The sequence below is a fragment of the Chenopodium album genome, chromosome 24 (assembly GCF_948465745.1).
Source record: "Chenopodium album chromosome 24, dcCheAlbu1.1, whole genome shotgun sequence".
NCBI lineage: Eukaryota > Viridiplantae > Streptophyta > Magnoliopsida > Caryophyllales > Amaranthaceae > Chenopodium > Chenopodium album.
Genome location: NC_137857.1, coordinates 26,972,568 through 26,995,099, shown reverse-complemented (window position 1 = coordinate 26,995,099; position 22,532 = coordinate 26,972,568). Strand labels below are relative to the sequence as shown.

General features: G+C 35.3%; 1 protein-coding gene across 2 annotated transcripts; it reads left to right on the top strand.

Annotated features, from left to right (window-relative positions):
* The first annotated feature begins 329 nt into the window (after positions 1–329).
* LOC145612100 (phospho-N-acetylmuramoyl-pentapeptide-transferase homolog) lies at positions 330–18,104 on the top strand. Of its 2 annotated transcripts, XM_081667471.1 has the most exons (9): positions 330–728; positions 2,665–2,739; positions 2,866–3,092; positions 6,298–6,385; positions 6,503–6,745; positions 6,865–6,929; positions 7,574–7,767; positions 12,822–13,030; positions 17,595–18,104. In XM_081667471.1, the coding sequence occupies exons 1-9, from the start codon at positions 606–608 to the stop codon at positions 17,775–17,777; spliced, it is 1,407 nt and encodes a 468-aa protein (XP_081523597.1). In that variant the 5' UTR covers positions 330–605; the 3' UTR covers positions 17,778–18,104. The 2 variants fall into 2 exon arrangements, with proteins under 2 accessions (XP_081523597.1, XP_081523596.1); XM_081667470.1 differs by having other exon boundaries at positions 6,298–6,745.
* The last annotated feature ends 4,428 nt before the right edge of the window (positions 18,105–22,532 follow it).

Sequence of the window (22,532 nt, the reverse complement as noted above, 5' to 3'; positions counted from 1 at the left end):
CAAAGAGGGTGCAACGGCTATTTTACCCCCAAAATTTTTTTAAAAAAATATCAAAAAAACTAGCCGTTACTACTCATCTGATTAGAGGGTTACTGTGTAATAATTTACAAAAGTAATGGCATTTCATGAAAACTACTAATTTTTCAGTGGCATTTTGTGAATTAAGAATCCTAGTAACGGACTGTTAACGTCCAGACTTCATTAATGGCACGACATGAATTTTTACTGTTTGTAAATAGCATTTGGTGAATTCAGAAAAGTGCGATGACATTTGATGAATTTTTAAATTTGTCAGTGGCATTTGGTGAAATAGCCGTTAAAAAAATAAAATGGAGAGAATAGTAAAGTGAAAGATTGTCACCTCCAAAACCGTCATAGGCGGAGCATGAGCACGTTGAAAAGTGTGCCAAAAATGCAAGCAACCGGCCAACTACTACACCTTCCAAAATCCTCTCATTCTATTTGACTCCCTTTCCTCCTATTCATTCTTCTTCCTCATTCCTTTCAACTAACCACTTACCCTGAACAAAGTATAAACCCCGCTCATTTATCATATTTTCAAATTCAATTCTATTCTTATTTTTGTAATTTCAATCATAGTAATTATGCAATTACATTCTTCTTCGATTCTTCGATTTCCTCATGATTTGACGCGTTTTCGATCTCGCAATTCTCCACGAATTGCTAATTCCCTTTTGTTTTCCTCTAATCATTGTCGTTGTCGTCAGGTACATTAATATTTTGAATCTTGAATTCCATTTATTTAATTGCATGTTAATCTGCTGTTTCAATTTCATCCGTTATATTTTTAATGTGTTGCAAATTGTAATATAGTGAGGCTTTGAATTTATTTTTATTTTAAGTTTAATTTCTTTATATTATTGAGATTCATATGAGTTACTTTATGGATGAACGCAAAAGGCAAAATTTTAAAAATGTATGATCGGCTGTTATGATGGTCACTTTGTGTTTTGATGTCTTGTACTCGTGCAATATATGGATTATATGATTTATGTACATGAACTTAACGTCTCCGATGCCAAAATTTGTTATTGGCTCAAGGCGAGTCATGAATTGTGATGAATTCAAATTGTTTGAGGTAATTAAAGTTGCAAAAGAGCTTATTTGATGAAAAATTCGAGTTCATTGTCGGAGGCTTTGATTCTAAGTTTAAGCTTTAAGTAATACTTGTATTTTACTAGTGCAATGCACAGATTAATATCTATAGCCTTCACAACTTTGGTACTAAACTTGTGGGAATAGCATACTGTCAGTGAAGGAGGAGAGAAATTTATAAAGGATATCGTGAGAAAAGAGAAGATGTTTAAGCTATTGTAGGGCCTGTTCCGATTTACTGAATACACTAAACTGAACTGATTGGGGCTGAACTGAACTGAACTTAATAGAGCTGAAGAGGCCTGTCTCTAGCCTCTCCAAATCATTATGACGATTGCGTATGATGGTTCATGTTAGCCGACCCCAAATCATTTTGAGACTAAGACTTTGTTGTTTTGTAGTCTTTGGCCTCTCCATTAGGATAGTTTAAATGTTTTGTATTTGGAAGAGCGATGAAGTTTTTGGGGAAATAAGCGACAATGAAATGTGAATTGATTTGATAAGATAGTTTGTTGTGACCAATTGACCATTGTATAGAGACGATTTTGGTTCTTGCTTTTCTAACACCATGGAAGAGAATGAATCTATCTACCTAGTTAAAAACTCAAACCTGGCCAATAACACCAAGTTCCCAAGTGTCTTCCCCTTTATTAATTCAATATATGTAGTGATGTTTCTTTCAAATTTCCCATAACCCAAAACTGAGTATCTTTTATGAATATATCTCAATGTTCACCTTTCCTCTCCCTACAATTAACTTTGCACGTAGTAATAGAATTCATAATATTTATTTCCCGGATATACTTTATACAACCTATGCATGCCAAAAGGCTAGTGTTATTAAAAGTGTAAGCCCATGGTTGAAGGTTTAGTTTATAGTTTTTACCTCTTATGCTTTGATTTTAACTTTGGATTTAAAATGGCCTGCTACTTAATCACTGACAGACTGACACAACAGTAATTACTAACCCGCATAATTCTTTACCTCTCTCAATTTCTCATCATGCTTTGAGAAGCTGCCCCAAAAACCCTATCATGACATCAACTTCAGAGATTAACAATTAAACGACATATAGCAATCAATTCTACAATTTAATTTCTGCACTTTTTAATCAAAATATTGTTACTTCAGTAATTACTTATTTTATAATATCATAAATAGTCAACTTGTGATATTCTTCCGTTTCATTATAAGTTTAACAGTCAAGTTTCCTTGACTGGATTTTTTGATAGTTATGTCGTTTGTATGATAAAAGATTCAAATGGAATTTTGTAGATTTTTTATTGATGCATACTATCAAATTTTATTAAAAATTAATAATTTGTAAAAATTAAGGATAAAAGAAAGTAATGGTAAAAGCATATCTTAGAATTCATACATAAATAATTCTTTGCATCATGTGTATGCACGCCTGCACGGTACTTCTGGTAATGTATTTTATGGCCCTCAAATTAAAAATTCTTAAGATCCAAAATTGTCGCCGTGTCATGTGTTTTATCCAAGTGAGGATCATGTATATTATACTAGTTTCTTTTGTTCATCAACAGTTACGGGGTACTAGTATTTGGAAGCAAGGATACAATTTGAAGCATGATGTGGTTCAGCTTAGGTCCATGGATGAGGTATTTAGTGTCACTCTTTCGTTTTAAAGTCCTTCTGAATGGTGCTAGTATGGCTTGATGACTATAGCAGAGGACACCTTTTGAAAGTTTGTGTTTCATTGATAAATTGCATTTATTATTTTCTAGGATTCTGTAGGTATATCCTCATTTGAGGACTGGGGAAACATTGAGGGCACTAGTGACTACATGATTTTCTCAAGTGATGGAGAAGATAGTGATGGGGAGATTCTGGTGACACCCATGAACGATGTTGATATGCCACGAGTTAAAAGGCAGTTTGTTACTGCAGAAGATGCTTTAACAGCCACAGCTTCTAGACTTGCCTTGCTTGGGAGAATGCATAAAAAAGACAGGTACAGAGCTTAGTATCATTCTATATCAATCACCAATAATATACCCTTCTATCAGGAGGAGAAGGATTGGACCAAGTAATAACAAAACCACCACTACCACCACCATCACCATGTATTGAGAGGGCCTGTTAAGGTGGGGTCAGTTTATGATTTTTGTATATAACCTAGGCTCTAGGGGGTTTCTATGTCTTTTCGTTCTTGGGCTTCCTTTTCATTTAATGTTTTGGAACTTTGGATTTAAATCTGTAAATTTAGCTTGAAGGAAAAGAGAATTACACGTGATGAGGCCTTCAGGTCATGATAGAAATCCCAAGGCTTGGTAAGGAGGACACAGATTAATGCATTTTTTCTGTAAGTGACTTCAAAGGAATTGAAAGGCAATTGTTGGAGCAAATAGGAAGGGACCATTTTTATATTCTTACTCCCTTTTCCGGGTTGCTGCAGTTGGGATTGAGAGTGGTTGAGTACGTGAGTGTGCGACATTGTGATACTGTTGTCATGGAGTACCATGTAGGAGATCTACTTAGTCAGAGTTTAGCGATCTATAAATAGACACGGTTCACATTGAAAATCTAACTTTTCATTCATCTTTAATTAATCCCACCTTTGGATGTATCATAACTTCCATCAAGTATTAAATATGGGATAATAAATTCTGAAAATTGGTATCCATTAAAATGACCTGACTGAATATGAATCAGTTGTCAGTGTTGCAAAAATTTGCTGCCGACATTTCAAAATTATCTACAACAAGTTCCAGCAGTCCCTTGCTCAGAGTAAAGGTAGAGAAAATATTTCTTTTTCCTGTGTGAAGAACTTGATTTTAGGTCTGTGATATTTTCTTAAATTAACTGTGATATTTTCTTGAATTAACGAAATAAATATTATATCTAGATCAGTCTTGGGTAAACTTGAAGTACCATTTCATCATCCTCTGTTGTCTATTAGCGACGTCATTTTCAGTTGCAAAGTAGGAACTTCAGATGGACATAGGAATTTAGACATGTTATGACTTAAGTATGTTGTGTCATTCATGTGATAATGGGACTCTTGACACTTTTTCCAATTTTAATTCTATAGACCATATGATGGCAGTTAAGTATTCCTTTATTATTCTTCTTGGATACCCTAGAAGGATCATGTCATAATCATTTAGGGCAATAAAGTGAAAGCATTTGGGTTGGGGTATGGGGGAACAATGGGTAGAAATTTATGGCAAATGGGTGATTTAGGCGCATATGTTTTTCATTAACTAGTTGATAGAATAATTATTAATTGATTTATAGTTTAGTGTATTTAAATTTTAAAAGTAAAATGTAAAATAAAATCTTAAATCTTCAATTACTGCTATACTTGCCTATATTTTTTAAGATTATATTTAATAATCATTATTATGAGATTTGTAACTCCTAATATTTATTTGAAGGTTACTAAATAATAATTGGTTAATTTTAAAGATTAAAATTGTTTTAATTTACCAGTGAATCAACGTTACATTGATTTTTGATGGTCATCTTTATGATATGGCTTTATTTACAATTATTAAGGATGAGTTTTTAGTGGAAAATATTTAACGTCAAATTAAACATTTGATTGGGGGTTACAACTTGCATAGTTGCATGTTACTTGGAGTTACAAGTAGTGTAAACGTTATACCTTTTCTTGGTTTTATATGTATGTTTTTGAGTATCAGTTTGAGATATACATTAACAAAACATTCCCCCATATACTTGGATAATATACAAAAGTCGGGTAATCTGATTATTATATAAGCTTCTACTCCTTAATACGCAGATTAGGGAGTGTATAAGTTGGGGTTTTATCCTAGGGACGACGCGCTGAGTATACCCTGTGATTTGTATTGGAGGGCGTGAATCGTCTTGAGGAGAGCTGAAAGTTATCCGCGACTCACCCAACTAAATTGCCAGATTTTTTTTTTTCACTCAATATTTCTGTATATTTTTTCATTTTTCCTGTATTATTTTCCAACAATCTCAATCCTTTGCAAGGGAATGGAAGGAAAGGATATGGTTGGAAAGTAGTAGAGATAGAATCTTGGTCCATGTAGGCGATCCTATCTTTGGGATTAAGGCTTTGATAGTTGTTGTTATTTGTCATGAATTGATACAGCTTGACAGTGATTAATGCGAAAAGCTGGTGATTATGATTTGTAAATCAGAAATGTGAAAAAGTAACCAATAAACACAAGCATTCAAGTGGTTTGCACTCTCCCATAATGCAATATAAAACTATAAGAGAACTCCATGACATTCATCATGATGAGCTCTTTCTAATTTTTACTTGTTTATAGAGCAAAACTCACTGCATGCTTTCTCTCCAAGCTAATCCTAACAAACATATTATGAGCTTCCTATAATGCATCTTCACTTAGGCTGGTTCATGACATTTTTCTTGGCATAAGATTATAATAATTGAATATGCTGCAAAAATTTGTCAGGTTCCATCCATCTCCATTAATCTGGTCAACTTATTCAATACATATGTTGCCACCTCTAATTTTTGGAAAAGATGATTCCAAATTTCATTCTTCTATTTCCTTATAAACTTCATGAACTTATCTATACATCTTAAGGAATAACTTGGTGTTGTGCACACAACTGAAGAATAAAATTCAGTTTCTCTTACCACAATAGCTTTCAGTTTTTTTAGGATGTTTTGTTAGTTTCCCTGCAGAGATAGGTCAAGATGTCACCAAAGCATTTTTAATCCAAAGTCTCAACTGTACCCATATGAATAGAATGACAGAAATGCAATGGCCTCATTAAGTACAAGTTTTTCTTATCAAACTCTGTGAAATAGGGTTGTGAGAGAAAAAAAAAAAAAAAAAAGAATCGAAATGCTTTACTGTGAGCCAAGTTATGTTCTGTTTGGGATCTTGTAGACATACTTATATTGGATTACATGTCTATTTGGCTAGGGGACAGCACCATGTAAGGAGCCGTTGGCTGCTAACAAGTTGAGAGATCAGAGAAGTGACAGTTTATAATGCACTGTCAAGTGTCAACGATTGAGTGATTATCAGGGTCTTTAGTTTTTTATTTTTTTATTTTAAATGCGCTTGGATGTCCCTAGGACTTAAGGAAAGCAATTGAATTCCTATTTTTATTTTTAAGGGTTTATATTTGACGGTGAATGTGACCTGAAGCTGCTCATTTATGCTGATAGATCTTTCTTTTGGATGCAGGATTTTATATGGCTTTGTTAGCAATTTTGGACTGATCAGCTTCTTGACAATATGCCTGGCATTTGTAGACTGGCGTGCTTGGCGCATTGTTAGACAACCCTTAAATGCCTTTTACTTTTTGTCACCCTTTTTAGCCTCTGCATCTTTAGTAGCATTTGCAGGCTATGTCTCTGTTCCAATACTTAAACTATTTAATATTCGTCAGAAATTTCGAAGGAAATGGCCTTACAAGTATAACTCTAAAAAGGGAACGCCGACCATTGGTGGAGTGTTTTTCATACCCATTGGGGTTGCCGTTGCTAAATTTATGGGTGGTTCTTCAACCGAATTTACCGGCATTTTATTAGTGACTCTGGCATATGCTGTGATTGGTCTTTTTGATGATACAATAGGCCTTATAAAGCCTCGTTATTTTGGACTATCTAGAGGGACAAAGCTTTTATTGGAGGTGAATACTTTAGATGTTTCTTTCTTTTTTTTAAATTGTTTTTTCATTGGAGTATCATAAATGTCCTCTCTTTGTTTGGCTTTGGAGTTCGCTGTTGCTCACATGATTTTCTTCCACAGGTGGCTGTTGCTTCATGGTTTTCATTTTGGCTGTACACCCAAAATATATCATCACCTTACGGCATGTATACTTTCTCATTCTAGTCTAATGAATTTTTAGCTGATGGCAATTTAAATATTTTCTTATTGTAAAAGTTTCAACTAAGCAGTTCTTTGGGTCATTTTATTGATCAGTGCAATTTTTTTTTTTCGTTTGTCCACTCTACATAAGTTTCATGGCATGATTCTTGAGGTGAATCAGTTATACAAGATATAAGCGACGTAATGGCTTTTTTAATCATAGACATTTATAAAATTTGGATTTTGTAGGTATTCACGATTTGATATAACTAGGATCTAGTAAGCATGAGTTATTTGGAAGATAGCACATCCTATAAGAATTGAACAATTGATAAATTCATGATTTGGAAATATTGTCAGAACTTTAAACAATGTATTTGTGTATTCTATTGTTTAAGTTGCTGTTTTGATGATTATTGAGATTTTATTGAGAAAAATTGAATATCGATTTTTTTACAACGATTAGGATTGTTCATCCTACTGAGTCAATATTACAGTTCCCTTGCAATGGGGCGTGCTTGTGAGCATATATGATGTTTTTGTTCTCATTGGTGATTGGATGTTAGTCACAAGCCTTTTCTTGCAAATTATGCTTTTATTTTATCATATCCAACTGATTTGTTTTTCTGTTTGTTGCACTGAGATGCAGGAAAATGCTGGTCCCATTACCTGCACCTGTTGGCCTTTTGAATCTGGGAGGATATTATCTCTTGCTGACTGTATCTACATTTATTTTGATGACCCGTGGTCATAAAATTATTGATGAACTAGATGGATTTGCTGGAGGTATTGCAGCATTGGCATTTGTTGCGATGTCTGTAGCAGTGCTTCCTATTTGTTCTGGTGAGTAGTCGTATTTTATGTTGTAGTAGAGCCTTATTATATCAATTACGGAGTAAATAATAAGAACAGATTTATTTTATGCCAACAAACATGCATGCCTAATTTTATTCCAATTAATTATTACTCATATGTTAGCCTCTAGTCTTTTTTATTTTTTTCCCTCTTTAATGGTAATTTAAGAACCACAGAGAATCAGGTCAATGTTTATTAATCCTTTGCTAGATTGTGGAGACAAGTTTATTAGTCTCCCTCCCTCCCTTTTTCCAAGTTAAATAATAATTCCTTAATTAAACCCTTCACATTTTTAAAATCATATATACAAGTCTATGAGTGTATTCGACTTGTTTAATCTCGAGACTTCCAGGGATTTTTGATGTTTTCTGCATATGCCTAGGCTTCATTCCATGGTTTGTTTAGCTGAATAGCCTCATTAGAACATTCCTGCCGCATAGGCATCCTGCCCTTTGTCAGCTCATAAGTCTCGTGATGTGGATTTGAGTAGCTTTGGTCAAATCTCAAATTCATTATTATTGTTGACATATCTATATGTTATTTTGGGTTGGTTATATTAGGTTTATGACTATTTTACTAAAAGGGTAGTTGAATAGTATAGGAAACTTGGCGTGCAAGGAAGTTAAAGCTTAATTTTAGTATAATTATGATAAGTCATATCTTTTAATGTTTTATGAGGAGTCCTACGCGGCTTTATTAGTCCCTTTATAAGGATTGGATTTTTTGCGAGTAGAAAAAAGATACTCCCATGCTTAATTCTAGTCCAATTAGTTAACACGCTTTCCTTATCGGGTCATCCCTATTTACTAGATACACTTCTATTTTTTTTTCCCTATAAAGGGATATTCTCATCAATTTTATATTATCTTTCAAATGGAATGAGTCCCACTTTTTTCCAACTATGATAACGATTAAGAGATTTAACCCCCCTTTCAACAATTGAAGTAATAGTCCCCACAAGTCCACTACCTACTAACTACATAAAAAAATTATGTCGGTTAAACTGTGTCTAATGTAATGTTACTCAGACTCTTCATTTTACCTCAAATACTCTTGTTAGACTTGGACATGGGTATGACACTTGGACACTTCATTTCACTTCAAATTCTTAGATTTTTTTTCACAAAATAGGTGAGTTAGACACTTGGACACGTACCCGTATCAAACATGGGTACCCAAGTCCGAGTAACATAGTCGTGTCAATTTGATTTTTGTTAAATTACTTTAGAATTTATATTGCCTATATAAAATGCCATAGATTGTAATTATGTATTTCTAAGAGTTGAGGTTATTGAGAATTTGAGTTTTCATAAAAATTTGGCTTGTAAGACGCATTTTCATGAGAGTAGGTGTGATTCTTATTCCACAAAGTCTTATATGTGGCTGGCCACACCACACCACTATAGGGGTTACTTCGCTAGTGTAATGGGGGTTACTTACTCGGGTTAAAGGGGTTACTTCGTCATTGTTATAGAGTTACTCGGTGTTATAGGGGTTACTCGGTCGATATTATAAGGGTTACTTAATCAATGTTATAGGGGTTACTTTAAGTGGCCACACGGTGTGGCCGGCCGCACACAAGACAGACTGTTCTTATTCACCCCAAATTCATTAATTGGTAGGGTAAGCAGTTGGTTCAATGGTTTTAGTATTAGTTGATCCTGACATAAGAGAGACTAATTCATATCACCTCATACTTGTGTAGTGTTTATTAGATTAGTCAAAGTTTGTGTAGCAGGTAAAGTTACTATCTTAGTAATGAGGCAGTGCAATTCCAAAGAAAAGTGTATCGGGTTGTTCATCTTTTAATGCTTGGTTGTGACAATTATTTTGAACTGCATTATAGTACTTGAGCATCTTCCTCCTTTGGACTCCTTAACCCCTTGGTTCAAGGAGAGGTTTATTTGCCTTTGGGTCTTGCTTGATCATATATGTCTTTCTTTTCTTTCCATGTGGTTTTCTTAGTGTGAGACGTTTTTACTATGGACATGTATCTTTTGGGTGTCAATAGTTGGTCCCTCCATCCTAAATTAGCTTGGACCCTTATCATGAAACATTCTTTTAGCCTTCAGGTTATTATTTTTATGATTATCTATTGTTCTTTTTATTGACAACTGAGGAGAGTGGAGTATCTTTTTGATTGGATGCGAGAGAATGTAAGATTCTAACTTTATGTAGTGGAAAAACAAATGTATTAAAATAATAGTGGGTCTTTCCAAAATTAGTATCATAAAAACTAATTTGAGACAGATAATAAAGGTAAGTGTAAAAACTAATATGTGAAAGATGAAATACAATAGCACTTAATTCTTTTCCTTGGTCATCTTATACTTTGGAATTTCCCTTTTTTTTTTTTTTTTTTTTTTTTTTTTTTTTTTCACTTTTATCCAACACTTAGCCTCCTCCCGTTCAAAAAGTGCAAGGTGCATTGAGGGCCGGAGGCTAAATTAGAGCCTTATGTACAATAGGCACCCTTTGGCTCTTTTTCCTTGGATTTTTTTAGGAAAATTTAACAAGAATGATTCAACCTTTGCTCCATTCTCCCAAAACAATCCCACCTTTGCTACCCAGTTTCTCATAACGACCCTAGCAGGTCACACTACCAATACAACCGGTTGCCAATCCACGTGTTACTTAATTATTGGCTAAATTTCTTATTTTAATCTTTTAATTCTAATAAAAAAAAAATTGCTTTCTTCTTTCTCCCTCATCTCCTTCCTTCTCCCCCATCTCTCTCCCCTTTCATGGCCACTGTTAACTCCATCCACCACCGCCACTTCCATGGTCACCATTATCACCATCCACCACGCCCTACTTCCACTACTAGATAGGGGAAGAAACCTACCCTCACCCGGCCACCCCAATCATGACCATGATCTACCCCCACCCAACACCAAAGCCTCCAGCACACACCAAATCGGCAAATCCTACATTGACCATTACCATGATCAAGAAGCATTGCCACTACTAGCCTGCACACTTCCTTGCACCACCAACCCACAACCACCGTTTCTTTGCACCACCAACCAACATCAAATCACTAACATCAACTTCCCAATTAACAGAAACAACAATGAAACTACTCCAGCAAACAATTACCCAATTTGTTCAAATAAGAAAAAAATTTCCAATATCTTAACCCAACATTAATCACATCAATCAATAAAAAAAAAAATAAAGAATTCTAAAGCAAACCCAAAAATCAATTTAGGATTTTTCACTTTCAATTCATATGAACTTTTTCAAATTATAAGGGTTTGGGTTTCATTACTATCAAGTATTGCAATTAGTTGGGGTTTTGAGGTGGTTTCAAGCCAAATAGGGCGGGGGGGGGGGGGTGAATTGCAGTATCTTATGGTGGTCGGAGGAGAAGTTGGAGAGGGGGTTGATTGTGATTGTGGGTCGAGGGAAGAAGAAAAAGGGTGGTCGTGTTTGAAGGTGGAAGGCATTGAAAAGAGGAAGGAGGAGAGAGAAGGGAAGCCATTGTTATGGTTGGAGCTGAAATCTGTAAGGAGATGGGAGGTGGATAGAACAAGAGAAAAAAAAAGGAAAAAAAAAACACTTACCAGATCTCCAGGTAACCGGTCACATAGGCTTGTTAGGAGAAAATGGTTAGCAAAGGTTACGACTTTGCGCTACAATTAGCTCAGCCCCAATCAAGAATTCCCAAGGACTTCCAAAAATTCTTGTTATACGTTCGTTCCAACCATCAATCCTCTTTTCTAGATTCATCGATATTGAATCAATCGAACGAACTTAGTTGTTCCACTTTTGGAAGGCCTTGCGTGATGTCACTAGACCTAGATTTTTCATATATAAGATTATTCGGGAATAATCAAAAGGTAAGATTATTTTGAGAGAATGGAGTAAAGGTTGGATTATTCTTGTTAAAATTTCCTTTTTTTTAAAAAAAAAAAAAAAAAAATTCATTTTGAAGATAATAGTTGTCAAAAGGCTCCCAATTCTTTTGTAAGATCATTATAAGTTATAGCCATAAGTAAAACTATAAGATTACTAAGATAAAGTTATGTTATATTCTAAATACACAAGATAATATAAAAGCCTTCATGAGTCTTTTTGATGTTTGTGCCTTATTGGCTTATTGAATTGGATGTGAATTGGGCTGCATCCTTTTGCCATTCCCAAAGTTCTTAGGTTATTTTTTTCATTAGATGAAAAGCCAATATTAACTCAAGTTTGGTGATTTTCTCCAATATAGCCAAAGTTGCTTAATCTAGGTCAATTTTGAAGGTTAATCTGATGCTCCACTTAGTCATTTTGGCATTGCTAAAGTTCAATCCACTAATAAACCTAACAATTTCCTTTGGTGATTAGGCCCACTAAAACCAATTATGTGCTTCAATTTATTTGGTACTTGAGGATTTTGTCTACTAGAATTCAATTTATTCAAAGCTTTTCAACATAAACAATAGGGTGAATTTTATTTTATAGTTTTTATAGGCCATAAAATTTCACTCTATATTCTCTTTTATACATACTTGTATGAATTTCATAAACTATTATCCTATAACCTTTTGTACTCCATTACTTAAAATTAAAACAAACATCTACTTTGAGGAGTCAATTGTGGTTGTTAATGCTGTGGATTTGATGGAACTAAGTATATCCTTATGTTTGCCAAGTATTGAGCAAAATTGCCTTAGTGGTGAGCAAGTTATTTTCTTATCTCTTTGTTTGTTGTTTACGTCAATTCCTTTTCATGAAACTAAATGGTAATGTGTGTATTGCTTGTTGCTTCTGAGACAAAAAGAGTACTTGAGTTTTACTGCTTGTGACTTTCATACAAAAACTACCATTTCTACACCTACTTAAGAGCCTTGAAACGGTTTTCCCGGTGCAGTATTGCTTCATGCATGTGTATATTGTATAAACTTATATGAGCTTGTCATTTATGATTAACTCATTGTTGTCAGCTTGTCCTTTGTGGAAATTAAACTTTTTGATGAACATATAATTACATTAGAATTTAAAAATATAACCCATTCAATTCTATTTCTCATGAACTTTTCTCTTGAAACTAGATGTTTCCGTTTTTGGAACATCAATGGCAGGTGCTTGTGTTGGTTTTCTTTTGCACAATCGCTACAGAGCATCTGTAACAATGGGTAATACTGGATCCTTGGCGATAGGTGGAGCCCTAGCTGCGATGGCTTCATGTAGTGGCATGTTCATACCCCTTTTCATTGCTTCAGGAATTTTAGTCATTGAAGTGATTGCTGTGGTAATACAGGTATATGTTGGTTTATTTACTTGGCTTTGATGTTTAGAGTTTTTACTTATAATATGCTGTTTCATAACATCCAATTTCAAAAATTATATAGTTCTTAATCTTCTTATTCTTTGGCAAAGACTTTTATCATTTATGTCTGTGCTTCTGACATAATAATGTAAGCTGAAAAAATATTTATGCACCTATAATTATATCGTACTGAGGCTCTTCAGGCACTTATTTCCCCTTTCTTTTTCTTTTTCTTTTTCTTTGTTTTTCTTTCTTCCGATTTAATGTCTGTTGGATCTGAATGTTGTACTTGATTATTCATGTGTTTATGGCCTATCATTATCACACAAACTCATTATATGGCGTTTATTTATGTTATCAAATGATTATAGCAAATTATGGATAGGGTAGAAAGTGGTTGTTTTTAATGGTTGGTGACTACTAAGATTCACTGGACAATGGTCATTTGAACATCCTTGAGCCATTATTCTGTTGCTGGATATTGATGCTCTTTTGCATGATTTTTATGTATCTCCCCACCCTCCAACCCCTCTCTTTCTCTCTCTCTCAACAAGAGGACAAAAGTTTTGTTGCACTGCACCGGCGATGATTGAAGCAGAATTGGAAACTGATTTGGAAAAGGGTCAAAGTCACTTTCTTTATTTATTATAGTTTATAGCCATCTGTTGGACCAAAAAAATAAGAAAATGTGTATGTAGTTGGAAGCCTTGGAACAAGGAAAAAACATCTCATGGGGATTTTTCCCGGAAAGATTTGAACATAAATTTTTCCATTTAGATGGGCGAATAATAAAATAGCTAAATGTAGAGTGAGATTTTAAATAGGCAAAGGATTCAAAAAATATGGTGACTAAAGGCAAAAATAATTCCTTGAGTCCTATGTAGGCTATGTTTCATTGTTTCATCTAATGCCCCCTTTGGATGTGTTGTTATGTTTATCTCCTTATAAGTCAATGTTTAATCGCTATAACTGGAGTAGGTCTATACACATAGCACCAAAATTAAGTTATTGGTTTCTTCTTTGAAATTTGACTGAAGTATCTTTTATATTATAAGGAAGAATGCATTTTTGTTAGGAGTTAAAAGAAGTTATAGTGGAAATGTAAATGTGTGGCAATTTTAAATTATCTCTCGATCTTGCTTGACTATTGATTTGAAATAGTTGGAGTGTTTTGTATAAAATTTGCAAATGGAATAAATAATACTAGTGAAAAAAAAGATAAAAATATTTAAGTGCATCCCATCCTTTTACTCCCTCTGTCCATTAATGATATTCCCTTTTGGCCAAATTTTAGTCCCTAAATGTTCACCCCATTTGCTTTTTCCAACAACCATTAATATTAATTTTTTACCAAAACTCCCTCCAATTTGCAACATGACTCAGTATATGTGATTAAAGAGAAGTGTGTCAGTAGTTTTAAAGTGCAGACGTTGCAATCTTAGGAATGGAGGAAGTAATATCTATTGGTAAAAAAATATTCATGTATCAGATGTAATTAATTTTATTGTTTTTCTGCTTGTTTTTCATTGTCTCATGTTTGATGATGATGCATTTTTGAAACTTTCTTTCTACACCCTTCGTTTTCCCAAGTCTTACTACAGTTGTAGCTACGTAAACCTAGAAAAAGTAGAAATGGGGGGACCATGCATGTGGTTACTATTTTTAGAGGAGAGAGAAAGAATATGAGTTTTATTAAATATAATTGGGCCCCACAAAGTGGGGTTTTATATGAATAAAAATAAATAAAGGTTGTCATAATGGGAATAAAGTAAAAGTGAGTAGAACTTAGAAAATCAGATGAGAACGGAAAGTGAGCAACACTTAGGAAAACGAAGGAAGTATTAGTATAGATGAATAAAGTTTATATTTTGTGTATATGTGTTAAATATAGCTAGTCGAAAAGTCTAACACGGGATTAGGGCCAAGGAACAAGGAGGGTTTCATTTGTGTTACATGAAGTTTCGTAGACTTTATGTGAGAACTGTAACAAAGGTCAAGTCATACAAAGTTATTAACCATGAGACCGGTTTGATATTCGATGTAGTTTTAAGAAGTCTTCTTGTATGCAACATTACTTTTTTTAGGATTCCACTTCCCCTAGTTTTGTAAAAAAAACTACGGATATTTCATGAAATGCCACTGAGCAATTTAAAAATTCACCAAATGCCATCGGACTTTTCAAAATTCACCAAATGCCACCGAGTTTTAAAAAAATTCACAAAGTGCCATTATTGTCTAACGGAGTTAACTCCGTTAATAACAAGGGCTTAATCATGACACATGTCATGATATAATTGGTCCATTTATCTTAATTCATAAAAATTAAAAAAAAAAAAAAACAAAAAATTAAAAAAAACCCAAAAAATTTCCCAGCCACCCCCACCATCACCAAACCCAACCACCGTACTCACCACCGGCGTCGGTTTCTCCTGCCCACCGCCGCTACTGGTTCGCCCAGTTGACCACCCTCGACCCCCGACCACCTGAACGACGCACCTCCCTAACCCTTAAACGCCGTACCCAGCTTGGCCTCACCCCCAACTCCGATTTAATTCGAAATCTGGAAACGGGTTAGGGTTCAGATGAGGGTGGTTTTCGACGACGGTTTTGGGTAAGAGAGAGGATAATCGGCGACGATGATGGTGTGGGAGAGGATTTCGGCGACGTGGGTGGTTTTCGGGTTGTGTGGGAGTTGATTTCGTCGAAGCCGGTGGTTTTTGGGTTGGTGCGGGTGAGAATTTCGGCGACGTGGGTGGTTTTCGAAGAGGGGGAAGGCAAAATACGGCAGCGTGGGTGGTTTCGCCGGTTTTGGTGGAGGCAAATGGGTGCCGGCGACCTTGGTTACGGTGTCGGCGGCTGAGGTAAGGTGGACCAGTGGGGTCAGTCTGGTGGTTATGGTAGTGGGAGGAGGAAAGGGGGATTCAGTGGGGTCAGTCTGGTTGCGTCGTTGGCGCGGGTTAGCTAGGGTGGGTTGCGTCGTCGCCGGTGCGGTTGTTCAGGGCTGGGTTGCGCCGCGGTGGGGACTGGCTGGAGGCGGAGATATGGTGGTGGCAGTGACAGACGGTGGTTGGGGCTGGGTCATGGTGGGTGTTTTTTTTTTTTTTTTTTTTAAGTTTGTTATTAAGTAATTAATTTACTAATTTAATAAGCAACCAATTAGAATACACCACGTGGCATAATTAGCCTTAATGACTAACGGAGTTAACTCCGTTAGACAATAATGGCACTTTGTGAATTTTTTAAAAACTCAGTGGCATTTGGTGAATTCTGAAAAGTCCGATGGCATTTGGTGAATTTTTAAATTATTCAGTGGCATTTCATGAAATATCCGAAAAAACTAATAAATAAGTAAAATAAGATAATAAAAGACTGTGAAGTATTCTAAAACTAACTTTTACCACACTAATGCATGATAAGAATATGGTATCATGCAACATTTTGTTAGATTAGTACTCCCTCCGTGTTTTAATAAGTATTACACTTACCAAATCCGGTCGTGTTTTAATAAGTGTTACACTTCCTTTTTTGGCAAAAAGCTAAATTAAAATATTATATCTCTCTCCTCTCATGGTCCCCACCCAAACTCACTACTACTTTTTTTTATTATATCTTTTCTCTCACATTCATTACTTTTCAATAAAATATTAACCTCACTATCTTTCTTTTACAATTTTTTAATACTCCAACTACCCCACTTACCGCTTATTTTATTTAAGTCAATTAAATTGCCTAAAACTATGTGCCGGTCAAACTGTAACACTTAAAAAAATACAGTGGGAGTATCATTGTTGATCATCAAAATAACAATTTTTATAAATTAGTAGTCCGATATATTAATTATTAAAGTTGTATATTGCCAAACGTAAAAATCAAAGTTTTATAATTCATGAATATGCCTTGAATATGTTTACCCCTACGGACGATCCCCGAGATTTTAGACTGTTTTGTGATTGTGTTTTGTGTTTGGGCTTATTATGTTTTCGATTTGGGAATATTATATGACTCCTTAAGCTTTAACCTAGATATGGAAAATAAAAATAAAACTTCATCTCACCTACTCATGAATGTAGCCAACAATCTAACACATTGTAAATGAACTACATAAAGCTTTGTATTTTTGTTGTTTGTTGTCAATACTACATTGTTATTGTCTCTTTATTTACACACCTTGATATGTTCATATTATCTAGTTCATTGTTCTTGATTTTGCTTTCACTAATCCGAACAATTTGAATCTCTCCAAATCCATATATTGGATTATTGTTGTGCATGTTCAATAGGTTTATAAACGCAAAGTTTAAGCAAGTTCTTTATACTTGAAGAAATTGCTTCTGTTATTCCATCTCAAATGGCATCTTAGTCCCTCATCTTTAACTTATATGTTTAGTTCTTTGTAAATGATGATGATTATGAAACTTTTAGTTGTCAGGCATCAACTTTTAATGTGTGTGTGTGCGCGCGCGCGCGCTCGTGTGTGTTGTTTATTCTATAGGAGCTTAATTTCCAGGCAATACAAGGAGCTTTGGCAAGATCTCTGACTGATTTTGTGTTTCAGATATTTCCTTTCAGGACGACTGAGAGCTTACAGGGGAAAGCACGTAGTTTTTTCCAAGTACCTCCTTTGCATCACTACCTTGAATTATGCGGAATGAAAGAACCATCGATTGTCACTGGTGCATACTTCATATCAGCCTTCTTGGCAGTTCTAGCAGGTTATGTGGGTCTTGTTTCAGCATAGCTTCAACCAGGTTCTCATCATAGCTTATTTTTTGTAAAGCTTTTCATTTATTGTCCTTTTTCTTTGGTCTCTCCCCTGATTAAACAATCTGGGTTACAGTAGCATCATCATGAATGATGTTTATAGCATATTCTATGCCCAAGATGTTGTGATGCGGGTTGCTAACATCTAGGCAACATTTTGTAGGGTTTGCCATAGATCATTTAGAATGAAATTCAGGAATTTGTAAGAGATACTCTGATGTGTTGGGATTCTTTGGCTGGCTATTTGTTCTTTTTGGAATGTAACTTGATATTGTTGCATGATGACATAAATCCTTAAATTTCATTTTCTAGTGGTTGGTGTTGTAAAGGGTGGACAATATTTTCCTTTTGAAACAGATAACTGTCATATTCTTCCCTGCTTCTAACTTTCCTTTCCTTTTTGAAAATGTATGCTATTAAAAATGGAAATTTTGTCAGAAAAAACCTTTTAAAGCAACGTTTTTGTTGAGAAAAACCTTTTAAAAATTTCTTGGCAAAATGAAACCTGATTTTAAATCATTTTTGCACATGGTCATTATTACTAATCCCGAAGTTGACAAAGGGCTACTTTTCGAAGTTGACAAAGGGCTACTTTTCGAAGTTGACTACGCTGATTCCGACGTTGACTCCCCCTTGTGACATGCACATGGTCATTATTACTAATCCCACCCCCTTTTTCTTATTATTTCCCTTTAAATTCCTTCTTTATTACTTCCTCCATTTCTATTTAGTTGACGCGTTTGTTTTAGGCACATATATTAAGGAGAGGAGAGAGAGTGATAGAAAATGAAAAAGTAAGTGGGGTAGCTTGTAAATACAAGGTAAAAAAATTTACCCAAAAAGGAAACATGTCAACTAAAAAGAAACTATCTAAAAGAAATACGTGTCAACTAAAAAGAAACGGATGTAGTATTTAACAACTTGATTAATTTATAAATTAAAAAACCACCACCAGCTATCCCCTTCCTCTCCCTCCCTAATACCACCGCCCATAATCGGCGACGCCAACCTTTACTGTCGGTAGACCCGCCTCTACCTCCTGTTGACCCTCCACCGCTCACTATGTACCTTATCTTCACTCTCACCCCTCTTCTTTCTCTCCAAATTTCCAAAACCCAGTGATTTCTTCAAAAACACCCAAAAATGAAATCAAATCAAAATCAAGCTAGTGTAACCTATTAAACAATGCATGCCTGGAAACTTGCAATGTCAATTCTTCTCAAATCAAAATGGCAGATTATAAATGCTCCTGTTTCAAACCCAAATGTATTAACAATAATGGCTTTGCTTGTCTATGAAAGAGGAGAGAGAATTTAAACCCACAACTGTCCAGTCGCTCGAATCCTCTCTTGCTTTTCGCCGTCAGTGTTGCCAAGACTTTCATTGCGACCCTCGATCGAATTAACCTTCTAATGTAGGTTATTTCTTGTTTTATTTTTGAAAATTTGGGAATCTTGGCAAGAAATATTACCCAACTTGAGAATTTTGGTTCAATTTTCTTGAATTTTGTTTTGTTTTGTTTTGTCATATATATTTTAGTTATATTCAATTTCGGCCATAGAATTGGCCTCGATTTTAGCCTCACCAACCCCTAGTGGTTCGGCCGACAGTGGATGCAGCTTGCCGGGGGTGGGGAGATGTGGGCAGAGGGTGGGGTGGGGGAGGGGGTGGCTTTCAGGTGGAGGTAGTTGTGCTTTTTTTTAATTCATAAATTAATTTAATTGTTATTTAATTGAGCGATTTAGAGGGTAATTAGTAAAAATGGGGTGAGAATAGAAAAAAAAATAACATGTGCAGGGCACATGGGGGAGTCAATGCCGGAAATAGTGTAGTCAACGTCGGAAAGTAGCCTTTGGTTGTCTTCAACAAAAAAAAAAATTCAATTACGTTTCATTTTGCCAAGAAATTTTTAAAAGGTTTTTCTGAACAAAAAAGTTATTTTAAAAGGTTTTTCTTAACAAATTTTCCTTTAAAAATATGTGCAAAATATATTTTGAGGTGGATGGAATTTATGCATAATTTAAAGATAGTTGTGATGAGAAGATATCTTTATATTTATGTTTATTAAAATATGTACAGAAAACAAATGATACCTATATTATAAGATGAAGGGACTATATGCATAGAGTATAAGAGCATCTAAAGATAGCTATGATGATTAAATTTATGCTTTTTAAAAAATGTACGGAAAACAAATGATACTTGTACTAGATTAGTCTTGTGGATTACACAGTTTGATCTTTATTTTTTTATTTTCTAAATTTATTAACAAAAAATCATTAAACAACATTATTCCCAAAATAAATAAAAACATTAAACATTAACAAAAAATCATAGAGCTCGTAGAAAAAAATTGAATGATGAAAAGGGCACGCAAGGAAGAAAAATTAAAATATTATTACCGAATAGAGTAGACCTTTTTCAGAATTTTATACTAATAATAATGTAATTGACCAGAATTTTAATAAATTAAAATCAAAATCACAAAACGATGACAATATATAGTTTTGGAGGGAAACTTTTTAATGACTACTTCCTCTGTTCTTTTTTACTTGACCTGTTTCTTTTATCACGCTTGCCAATGCAAAACTTTAACGAACAATAACTTTAATTATCCATAAGTAAAAATTATAAAATTTACATATTATGATAGTACTTATTGAGACGAATTCAAAAAGATCTTACATGAATATGTTTTTCCTTACATATTATTCGCAAACGACGGTCAAAGGAGGGGTGATGAATAGTGTAAAAGTCAAAGCGGATCAAGTAAAAAAGAACGGAGGAAGTATATGACATGCGTCTAATTTTAAAATAGAATGATGTCAGCGGTTTCTATTTTTAGTATTAGTTATAGATTTTGTAAAGTGGATATTTGACTAGCTACTCCGACGTTGACCCATGCACGTGACATTAAATGAGCCCTAATTCCCCCCCCTCCCCCCCCCCCCCCCGTTTTCTTTCATTTTCTCTTTCGATTTCCCTCTTCTTGCCCCTGTTCCTCTTTTCTCTTCACCTTCTCTTCTATGTTCCTCTTTCTTCCTCGCACCTCTGTTCCTCGGCTCGGCTCCTCTCCATTGTAGTAACTTTTTCTTGATTTCTATGTACCAAAATCTGATTTACACCCTGCTTGACTTGTCGACTCCAAACTAACAAGCAGTAATCGTTCATTTTGCAGATTACGGTAACTTGGATAAGTGGCCACAATATCTCTTAAGGTGCTATCTATTAATGCTTTAATCTATGTTACTCGTATGAGTGTCTATTATGGGTACATGTCGAATTGTAGGATTATGGAAGTGCTGAAATTTCAAATATGTGGACCCTGTTTTATTAGCTATCAGTATTGTTCTAATAAAACACAATAGATCTTATATTGTTCAATGATGTTATCTCTATTTGTTCATTTGAAATCAAAAGATGTGTTTCGGATGAAAACAATGGGACCTGGCTGAAGGTCCGATGAGGTGGTGAAGACTGGATTCGGTCCAAATGACGTTGGGCCGAAGATTTCCTGCACAGCAAACACACGTAAACTAGCCTCGGGGGTGTTGCCGAGGAAGGCCCCTCCGATGCTAAAGTCAGTACAATGTGTAGAGAGAAAGCTATGCAAGAGAATTAATTGCTTGAGGCTTTGTGTTGTTCTTTCTGAATGAATGTACAAATGTCATATTGATGGCTTTTATACCTTGGCATATATGAGAGATGTGGGCCTTGGCCCAATTGACTTGACTTGTGGACTGATGTTGACTTTAGCATGGGCTGGAGAGTTGAACCTTGACCTTGGGCTTTGAATTGGATCATTTAATGACTAGGCCCAATTGGATTGAATTGGACCCAAACAACTTGCCCCCCAGACCCGATTTGGAAGAATGACGGGTCGGGTTTGATTAACCAGAAAAAGGAGGGAAGTAAATGATTTAATTAATCCAAAAATTTGAATTTAAACCGCAATTAGTGAAATAACGACGGTTAAATGGATAATTGAGGAAGTTGGACGGATAATGGGTCATTAGATTAGGGGAACGTGCTTAACGGTTACTTAATGAGGAATTAAAGAGCAAATTTAAGCGTGAACCTCTTAAAATTCCCATTTCTGGAAATAAAACCAAAGGATACGCACTCTTTCCTCATTTCTTCACCAACACAAAATTAAACCCCGCAAGAGAACCCCTGAATCCGCATCAAAACTTCACTGAATCCCCGAGAAATAAGCTTAGAAACCGAAATTCGTCATTCCGAACTTGTAGATCGGCGAATTCCGCTTCAGATAAAGGTAATTTCCTCTGATTTTTGTTTGATTTTCTTCAGATTTGAACTCCTTCCCCTTTTCTTTCGACTTTTTTCTTCGAAACTTTGACAATGGTAAGAGGAGTTAGAGACAGAGCCCGTGCTCCAAGAAGAGCAAGGCCGATCCCAGATCCTCGGAATAGGACTGGAACATGGAACGGACAAGTTGTGTCCGACCCTGCTGAAGGAATTAGGGCAACTCCAATTTCATCGGCGCCTCCTGAAGGGACGGAGGGTCCGAGCACTTCTGGGCAGGACGGAGAGGTTCCTGCTCTGCTTTGGGACGTTCTCCCTGGGTACCAGGAGTGGGAGGACCCCGAGGTTGCCTCGGCCATGATAAAGAATGCCCCCTACTCCTGGTGGGTACAGCGCGCCGAAACGTATCGGTTCGCTGAACAAATTGAGCTGCACTACGGCATAATGGAAGCCGATGGATATTGGT